At 36.5% G+C, this 10,583-nt stretch overlaps 1 protein-coding gene across 1 annotated transcript; it reads right to left on the reverse strand.

The window, feature by feature from the left end:
• Nucleotides 1-7,477: 7,477 nt before the first annotated feature.
• On the reverse strand, nt 7,478-10,266 carry LOC114371934. Its single transcript, XM_028329263.1, has 3 exons — nt 9,946-10,266; nt 8,786-9,280; nt 7,478-8,224 (listed from the first exon to the last, which is right to left on the reverse strand). Exons 1-3 carry the CDS (start codon nt 10,031-10,033, stop codon nt 7,704-7,706), a joined length of 1,104 nt encoding a protein of 367 aa, XP_028185064.1. The 5' UTR covers nt 10,034-10,266; the 3' UTR covers nt 7,478-7,703.
• Between the last annotated feature and the right edge of the window lie 317 nt (nt 10,267-10,583).

The raw sequence follows: 10,583 nt of genomic DNA on the forward strand, positions 1-10,583 counted from the left end.
GGTGGCAAAGGATCAGGAGGCAGAGGACAAGGACAAACAAGTGGAAGACAGGCTTATGTGTTCACCTTGACTCATTAGGATGCCCAAGTATCCAATGCCATTGTGATAGGAATACTTTCCATAGACTCTCGAGATGCACATGTTTTGTTTGACTTTGAAGCTACACATTCCTTTATATCTTCCTTTTTTGCAACTGCTTTAGGGAGAGATCCATCACCTCTGGGTGAGCTTTTGGTAGTGGCTACGCCAATGGGTCACTTCTTACTAGTAAATTTAGTGTACAAATCTTATGAGATTTTGTTAGAGGGAAAATGGTTGATGGTAGATCTTATAGAGTTGGATATGGTATACTTCGATGTCATCTTAGGTATGGATTGGTTGGCTTCTTGCCATGCTACTTTAGATTGCCACAATAAAGTGGTGAAGTTTGATATGACGAGGGAACCAACCTTGGTGTTTTAGGGTGATTAAAGTTAGTCATCAAGTAACTTGATTTTGACAGTAAAAGCTCACAGGTTGTTGAGGAAGGGTTGTCAAGGGTACCTTATGATGATAAAAGATGTTAGTGTGCCAGTAGCAAAGTTGGAGCAAGTCCTAGTGGTATGCGAATACCCTGATGTTTTCCCTGAAAAGTTACATGGTATACCACCAGATAGAGAGGTAGAGTTTGGAATTGATTTGCTTCCAGGAACTCAACCCATACCTATACCTCCATATCGGATGGCTCCAACCAAGCTTAAGGAGTTGAAGGAGCAATTAAGGGATCTTCTTGACAAGGGTTTCATTCGTCCTAGTTGTTCCCCTTGGGGTGCACCAATGTTGTTTGTCAAGAAGAAATATGGTTCACTTTGTTTATGTGTTGACTATCGACAATTAAACAAGGTGACAATGAAGAATAAATATCTTTTACCTCACATTGATGACTTTTTTGATCAACTTCAAGGATCTCAATGTTTCTCAAAGATTGATTTGAGAGCTGGATACCACCAATTGAAGATAAAGGTGGAGGACATTCCTAAGATAGCTTTTCGTACTTAATATGGGCCTTATGAATTTTTGGTTATGTCTTTTGGATTAACCAATGCCCCTACAACTCTTATGGACTTGATGAATCGAGTCTTCAAGTCGTTTTTAGACCACTTTGTAATAGTTTTCATTGATGATATTTTGGTGTATTCTAAAAGTAAAGAGGAGCATGAGCAACACTTGAGGTTAGCCTTGCAAACCTTGAGGGAGCATAAGTTGCATGCAAAGTTCTCTAAATGTGAATTCTGGTGGATAGTGTGGCCTTTTTTAGGTCATGTAGTATCTAAGGATGGGATAAGCATAGATATGAAGAAAGTGGAAGCAATTCAGGGTTGGCCTAGGCCTACATTGATGTTAGAAATTCGTAGTTTTCTTGAACTTGCAAGATACTATCGTCGATTCATTAAAGATTTTTCCAGACATGCATCTCCTCTAACTAGATTAACACAAAAGCAAGTTATGTTCCAATGGGATGATGCATGCGACCAAAGTTTCTAGCAGTTAAAGGATTATTTGACATATGCTCCTGTCTTAGCCTTACCTTCGGGTAGTGGTGGTTATGTGGTTTATTGTGATGCATCTAGAGTTGGACTGGGGTATATTTTGATGCAACATTGAAGAGTGATTGCTTATGCTTCTAGACAACTTAAGAGGCATAGCAAAATATCCTACACATGATCTGGAGATGGCAACAATGATCTTTGCTCCTAAGATTTGGAGGAATTACCTATATGGTGAAACTTGTGAGATCTACACTGATCATAAGAGTCTTAAATACATATTTCACTAGAAGAATTTGAATTTAAGGCAAAAGAGGTGGATGGAGCTCTTAAAAGACTATGATTGCATGATCTTGTATCATCTAGGTAAAGCAAATGTAGTCTTAAGTACATATTTCAGCAGAAGGACTTGAATTTAAGACAAAGGAGGTGGATGGAGCTATTAAAAGATTATGATTGCACAATCTTGTATCATCCAGGTAAAGCAAATGTAGTTGTTGATACTTTAAGTAGAAAGTCTATGGGTAGCCTAGCTCATAGTGTTGAAGTTATGAAACCTGTAGTGAAGGAGTTCCAAGATCTTGTAGCTAATGGAGTGAGATTTGAGGTCACAAGCACTAAATCACTTCTAGCTCATGTTCATGCTCATTCCACTTTAATGGATACCATTAAGGTCACTCAAGGTGAAGACCCTCATTTAAGGAAAATTGTGGAGGAGATTCAAGCAGGAAAGGTTTCTGATTTTGTAGTTGATTTTGAAGGTGTGTTGCACTTTGGCAGAGTTTGCTTATAATAATAGTTATTAGTCTAGTATTCAAATGGAACCTTTTGAGGCCTTGTATGGGAGGCATTGTAGATCACCGATTGGGTGGTTTGAAGTTGGAGAGCCTAGGTTGGTAGGCCCATATCTAATTCAAGAAGTTGTTGAAAAGGTCAAGATAATGCAAGATCACTTGCTAACTACTCAGAGTAGACAAAAGTCTTATTCAGATCAAAGACGTTGACCTTTAGAGTTTAGTGTAGGAGAACATGTATTTTTGCGTGTGTCTCCCATGAAAGGTATCTTACATTTTGGCTGGAAGGGTAAGCTTAGCCTCATGTTTATTGGTCCTTTTGAGATTCTAGAGAAGGTGGGGCAAATGGCTTATCATTTAGTCTTCCCACTAGATCTATCGAGTGTTCACCCAATTTTCCATGTGTCAATGCTTCGAAAGTATGTTCATAATCCCTCCCACGTTATTCAACTCTAATCAGTGCAACTTGATGAGAATCTTAGTTATATAAAACAACTAGTGGCTATAGTGGACAAACGTGTGAAGCGTTTACGTTCTAAGGATGTTGTGTCAGTGAAAGTGGCTTGGAGATGAACAGTTGGAGAGGAGATGACTTGGGAGCCAAAAATCATTATGCGTGAGAAGTACATTCACTTGCTTGAGACTCAAGGTTAGTCATAGATCAAATTTGAGGACGAATTTTTCTTTAACAGGGGAAGAAAGAAACACATCTTTTCACTTTTCTTATATATATATATATATATATATATATATATATATATATATATACAACCCCCCCCCCCTTCAGTTTTTAAACTAACCGAGATCCATCTCCCCCTCTCCTAATTCCCTTCTTTCAATAACCCACCCCATCTCTTAAACCCTCCCTCTTCTTCCCCATTTTTCATCTCTCAACCTTCCATGCATTTTCCTTCATTGTTCCAAAATCCATCAAGTTTATTTCATCCTTATGTCACTCTGAAGCATGGGAATGTGATTGGAGTAAAATAAAACACCACTTGTTTCCTTAAAAATTTCTATTTGATCTCTTTAAGGTAAATTTATAACCCATAAAGTTAGATGAGTATTTTATAGCATGGTTAGTTACGGGGTGTGTAAGAAGGGTTATAAAACTAAGTATTAGAAATTATTGTGGTTTCCTCAAAACCCATGCATGCTAAATTTGGGAATTTTGCCTAATATCTTATTCTTTTTATTTTAAATGCTTAGATCCTGTGAAAAATACGGTGGTTAATCTTTCCAACGGAATTGTAAGGCATTGATTGCGTTCTTTTTTGTGTGAGTAGCTAACGTACTTAGCGACATTTTTTTTTTAAAATTCTTTTAGGAGAAGCAAGTAAACTCCAAAATATTTTTTTTTGTGATCTTTAAAATTTTAGGAGTACTTGAAAATGAAGTAACATTTTTATTTTCACTTGATTGGAATTTTTTTCTTTGGAATTCTCCATTAGGTATTTAAGAGTGGATATTGGATTATTTTTTTATTTTATTTATTGTGAGTTTATGATTGATTGTCGTTCGCTACAACGAAGAGATAATATAGCCTATGAGTCAAATACTCATAGTATATATATGTTTTCCGTTTGATACAATGAAGATATAATATAGCCTATGAGTCAAACACTCATAGTAAGTATGTGTGTGTGTGTGTGTGTATTTTTCCATTTGCTGCAACAAAGAGATAATGTAGCCTACGAGCTAAGTGTCAGAGTTCTATCACTACCGTTCGTCACAACGAAGAGATAATGTGATCTGTGTTCACATAGTAGAATGAAAGTTTGTTTACAAAGTTATTGTTCTTGAATACAAGTTTATATATAGTTCTAAAAGTTCCAAGGAAGTATACAATAGTTTCTCAAAGTGAGGTTTATTTGTTTCACTTTTATTTAATGCCATTTAAATTTTTTTAGATGTAAAGACTCATGCTATGTTGTGCTCTCTTTCCTGTCTGTTTTGTATTTTATGCTCTCACTAAGTCTTCGTAACTTACCCCATTCTTTCATTTTTTTTTTCTCAAATACACAGGTAGTTGAGTAGCTAACTTCCTAGGATTTGCTGACTTACCCAAGAATTTATTTATCTTTTTTGTAGGCCTCCATTGCATTTGATGGAGAGTATATTTTTTTGTGACTCTAGTATAATGCAGCCATAGGGATAAGGGTAGTAATAGATATAGAGAAAACCCCTTTATTTTGAGATGTAGATGATCGTGTCTTATAAATATGCTTATGGTGTAATTATGATGTTTTGAGGCACTTTGATTATTAGTATGTATGATCAACATCACTATCAGTTGATATTTTGGATAGTATGTTAAGGGCCTATGTTGTGATCTGTGAACTTGATATCTAACTGTTGGATCTGGATATATATATATATATATATATATATATATATATATATATATATATATATATATATATATATAGATAGTTAGAGAGAGAGAGAGAGATTTGAATGGACATATGATATGTTTTCACAGGTTATTTAATATGGAGTTTGTCCTGTTTTTAGGAGAAACTCTATTGGAATTTTGGTAACCCCTTTTGGTTGATCTTTTAATTGTGATTTGGAGTGAGGTACTCTTAGGCTAGTCAGGCTAAGGAATTTATAGTCTTTGCGTCGGTCATGGTCCAAAAGTGGATCGTGATAGTTTGATGTGTGTTTTGTGCATGTGAACTCTCTCTAATCTACATAAATTGTTGGTGAGCTATTATTTGAATGTGTTTGGATCCCAATTTTTATCTCATTTTGTCCTTTTTTTATACTTTATTTTGTTTATAGAGCTCATGAGTATGTGTTAAGTGTGTACAATTGAGCAGGGAAGCCAATAAAGACGTAAAAGCACCAAAAGAGTCAAGAAAAGGGAGATTTTTCGAATTTTCACTGAGCAGGCCCGTGCTGGACCTATGGCCCATATTGAATTCTCCACATTTGCTCAAATCAAGAGTTTAAGCATAGTCGTGTTGACCCAACACGGTCCGTGCTGAATTAGCATCCTATTTTCTCGTAAAAGGTCATGTTGTCAAGCACGACCCATGCTCAACCAGCACGACTCGTGCTGGATTTCACACTACAACTTATTTTAAACTTTATAAATAGAAGTTTAGGAGGTCTTTTAGGTTATGCTTTATTTTATTTACGAACAACAAGAGCTTTTGAGAGGAGAACTGTATCAAAAACAATTGGGATCTGAATCTGTAAAGGTTTTCGATCTCTTTTATTTCTAATGCAATATTGTATGTTGTTTGACTATTCTACGACCATGGTTGACTAAACCCTTAGAACTCGAATTGTGATGTAGTTATACACATGTACTCTAATTTTTCTCTTTAAGAAAGTTCTTCGAGGTTATTCAATTGATTGTATTTTTCTATTGCTTTCACTTCTATATTGGAATTTGTCATTTCAATTATTAGTTAGTTGTGTGTCAATGACTATCTTCTTGTAATTAACTAAACTATAAAATGCTAAGGTTTATAACGCTTATATGACCAAACTAGTGACTTGAATCCCCTTTTTACAAACCTCTCTGCTATTCATCCCTAGCCCTAAATTAAATCCCCAATGACCAATGCGGGATTGATTTAGGGGGAAGAATATTCTCAGATCTTGACCATAGGTTGATAATTAAAATAAGAGGTATTAAGTGATTAATTGGTAACTGAGAGTTCTTAATTAAAATAGGAATAAGGAAAAAAATGGTACATGTGAAATCATCACCTAAGTCACTTCTATTCATACATATCTTTTTTTTGAAATTATTTTTTGTCTTTAATTTTATTTTTTGAATGCAAACACAAACAATCCCTAAACTCAAGATAAAAATTCAAAGATAAAAACAATCCACCGCTACCACCATTACCACCACTACCATTGTCACTACCACCATCACCATCACTATACTTCTGTCATTGCCACCACCACACCACCGCTACCATCATCACCACCACTAATATCATCTTCGTCATTGCCACCACCACACTACCACCATCAACATCGTTGTCACCGCCAAAACTAACTATCACCACCATGACACTAGCACCACTACCACCACCATTATCGTTACCAACATCATCATTATTGTCACTGTCACTACCATCACCTTTGTCACCACAACCACCACCAATGTCGTTGCAACCACCACTGCCACCACCAACACCATCATTATCTTTTTAAAAAATAATTGAAACTAAAACTAAAAATTGGTTGTTATTTTTAAAAATTTCAAAACTCAAAATTAAAACCACCCTACACGGGCCCTAAGTAATTAAAGTTAATTTATCATAAAATGGTTTGCAGAAAAACAATTTTGGTGTTGGAATTTTCTTTATAGGCTTTTGTCCCTTTGTGGATAATTGAGTTAGGAGAACAGATTTTACCACGCAACCTCCAAATCCATATCTAGCATAATCAACCTTGAACCTTCCTCTCCAAATCTAGATCCAGATCGTGCTGATGTCTTTGTTGTGACGACAAAGCGTGGTTAGTGTGAACTCCATTAAGCCCACAATGATAAGGCAAACCCATGAACCCCAAATCGAAGCAAACTCCCACTTTAGATCCACCTTCACTCTCTCACTCACATTCCCAAATCAAATAAGAAAACCTACAACAATGATCATCACTTTCAAACCTTCCTCAACGCCATAAGATATATTACATTCCTTCACTCTCCCTGAAACCCTAAAACACTAAACAAACTAGGTTGAGCTCCTCATCCGTGTCATCATGTACCTCCTCGTCTTTGTCAAGCGCCTCTTCAGCATCCACACACCAATGGTACCCTTTCTGAAACAAGGTTAAAAAGTATAATAATTTATGACATGAAAAAATTGCTCTCATGTCCAATCCTTAGTGGACAATCATCAAACATGTAAGTTTGGATATAACTAAACCCTTCTCCGAACCAAAATTTAATGTTTATATTTTAGGAGAACAAAAAATTTCATAGGAACGAAATCTAAGCTTCTTCGATTTTCGTAAGGACAAAATATGTCTTTTTTTATTATTATGAATGCAAGTTTGAGGCAGGCAGATATAGAGTAGTTCATATTATAAATCATTTTCACGAATTCTTCCATATACGACACAAGTCCTTGTCATCACTCACCACAAAAATATAAATAAGTTCTTTCAAACGGACTGAATCTAATCTTATGTTACTAATGACCTCAACCATATTTTATGATGAAGAAATGAAACTACATTAAAACTGGTCTCTCGCATGCATCCCCAGAAAAGGAAAATAGAAATATACCAAGATTCAGTAATAGTTGAGAATATCTTTCATCTTCTTGCAATTATAAAAAAGACAAGCTCAAGTGATTTGCAAAAATCTCAATTACTACATATTATAGTAAAGATGGAATGGAACTCATATTTAGGCCACAGGGAACACTATAACTTGATCAACAACAGGGCCACAAAGAGAACCATAGTCATCAATTCTGGTATGGTAGAAGGAGCTGTAGAAAGTGAGTCTAGTTCTTGGTGCAATTGCTTTGAACTTGAAGCTTACAGTCTTGAATGTTCCCTTCCCTTCAGATTTGAAGGGAGCTTTGAAGGTATCTTTGGCGGCAAATGCTTCAACCATCATTGATCCATGGCACCCATTTTTGGCATCTCCAACTGAGAATGTGATGTTGTAGACTTTGTTGGTAACTGTTCTGATGATTTGGGCAATGGCACTTTCCCTACCTGCCACAAGCTCCACTGCTCCCAGCCCAAATGGGACATTGAAATGCTTTGAATCAATGAACTTCACAGCCTTGAGGGACTCAATAATCCAACCAGGGAGAGGGGAGAAGCCATCTTGTTGTTGAGGTGGGAGCAGAACACCGTTGGTTGAGTTGAAAATGGGGAATGGACCCTCCTCAAAGCCAGGATTTTTTACCAAGTTAACTACAAGATACCATCATATGGTTTTGTTAGAAAATCAGATTTGTATTATCACATAAGGCTTAGTGAAATCAGATAGTTAACATTCCATATCTAATAGTACTGTAGTATGATATTTTTCACACACCCTTTTTTAAATTGAGTTTCTCTCCTACTCCTTGTAACCACAGAAGGTTAGGAAGCAAGGGCAGTGAAAAAAATAAACAAATTGAGATGTGGGAAAAACAATTCTGTATCAGATGAGCCTATCAGGCTCCATCCATGTGCCTGGCTTCCGGCAAAGATCCAATTTCCAACTCTGCTTTAAATGTAACTTTTTTTTTTTGATAAAATAAGGACCAATTAGGAACACACTGGAATTGTGATGGAAATTTTTGTCATCTGAAAACTCAGCAAGTGGATTAATTCATGGATTCCTACAACTTTCAGATGTGTTAAAACTGCAGAAAGATCTATGTTGCATATTAATTTGTAACATGTATTCAAAGATAAGCAAGTGGTATTTGATCAAATAAGTTAGGTTCCAAGAGTAGAGTAGCATAGCATGTGGATATGTTTCATTACCTCTTGTAGGCATTGGCGGGTAGAACTCTCTGATAGCAATGGCATCCAAAAGAGGGCCACAAGATGGATCTTCTTGAACTCCAGGGTTGTGGAAAGTCACTTTGACAACACTAGAAGTGGCCTTAAACCCCCAAGCAATAACGTCACCATTGAGGCTATAAAGGGTCTGCAAAGGAACATCACCAGTCTGTGGAGGCACAGAGATCCTCAAAACTTCATCCTGCGCACAAGTCCTTGAGGCCCCAAGAATTAGAGCATACAGTTGACCGGGTTTGACCTTGATGCTTTGGGAGATTGAGGCATCATTGCCAAGCCTCACAGCATGGATTCCATGAGTCACTGGGAAGAACATGCCTCCAGGTTGGGGACCCCCAGAGACATACTCAACCAGACCATTGATCTCCCATTTAGGCAAAGCGTATTTACCAAAGAGCTTTGTTTTCTTCAGGTATTTAGGGTTTGGCTGCTCCTCAAAGTTCCCATTTTGGAGGTAAGCTGTGCAGTTAAAAAATTGCAATCAAACGCACACAGAAGAAAGAAGAAAAAAACACAACAACTTCAGAATCAGTTTTATTAAGTGCACATAATCAGATCCCATGTGTAAAATGTGATAGTATGTTATTATATTCACTTCTCATTTGAATTAGGTAAAGCATCTCATTAACTTTGGTAATGTGCTTTTACTTTTTCACTACAGAAAGTTGCTCAAAGGAGCTAAATCTCAACATAATGGGCAGATCTAAAGGTTACCCACAAAAAATGTACAAGAAAGTAAACCAACCGTAGAGCCATTGCAGCAAGCAAATCAGAGTAAGAGTGGACAATGCAGAACAAGAGTTTGAAGTAAACATAGGCAAAGTGGGCATTAAACTCAACTCATAACAACAGATCAAGTTTCTTTTTTTTTTTTTCATTTTCACATTCTTATGTATATAAATTCCGAATGGTAGCATGTTTCTTAACTAAGTGGTTCAGGATTCGAATCCTGATTAATTCTTGAGTTTAGGAAATAAATCATGTCGGAAGGAACATATCCACCTTCTTTGCACTCAAAGTCCCCAGCAAAGATTTGTCACTACTTTCAGCAGGGGCAACTTTGTGTCTTTAACATGATTACCAAAAGAAATAAAAAATGAAAGGGTCCAAGATGTGACCATTACCTTCAGGTACTCTAGGCTGAAGAGCAGCAAAAGCTGAAGCAGCAAATAGCAAAGCCAGAAAGAGTGTTGATGTAAGAGTCACTGCCATTTTCACATCAAAAACTGAATCCAGAAAGAGTTTGTTTGTTGTTGCTGCTGCTGTCTGGAAGAAGAGCAGGACTTGGTGTGGAAGAGAAGTGGATGAAGCTTCACTTGGCTTTATAGTGGAAAGAGAAAAATAGCCAGTGTCATAATAGTAATAATGGAACACAACTTAGCAAAAATCACGTAGAAAAGTGCATTAGGGGGGAGCACCGAACACACACATGATTTGTCTTTAAAGTTCTGATTTTTTTGTTTCCAACCGGCTTTTTCTCCACAATTCATGCTGTGGACCTTTGAATTTACTGTTGCAATTCGCCAATTCCTCCTTAGAAAGACAAGAGTGAAATTACATAACGTTGCAATTCATGTTTTACTAACATTTTTTTCTTGTTTTATTTTATGATCTTATGATGTCGGTGGTTACATTTTTTTAATCATTTTTTGGTTTCAATCTCGGGGATGAGAATTCGAAATTGGATGAGCTACTTCTAGATCTATCCCTTTCTAGCCTTTCTTGATTGTCTAAGTGAAATAATTGGTTTTTTTTTCTGACC

This window comes from Glycine soja, chromosome 10 (assembly GCF_004193775.1).
Source record: "Glycine soja cultivar W05 chromosome 10, ASM419377v2, whole genome shotgun sequence".
Classification (NCBI taxonomy): domain Eukaryota; kingdom Viridiplantae; phylum Streptophyta; class Magnoliopsida; order Fabales; family Fabaceae; genus Glycine; species Glycine soja.

Coding starts and splice junctions, on each gene's coding strand:
- LOC114371934 (XM_028329263.1), bottom strand. CDS start 10,033: ATGGCAGTGACTCTTACATCAACACTCTTTCTGGCTTTGCTATTTGCT. Junction 9,281..9,945: donor TCAGCCTAGAGTACCTGAAG/GTAATGGTCACA, acceptor TTAACTGCACAG/CTTACCTCCAAAATGGGAAC. Junction 8,225..8,785: donor CCCGCCAATGCCTACAAGAG/GTAATGAAACAT, acceptor GGTATCTTGTAG/TTAACTTGGTAAAAAATCCT.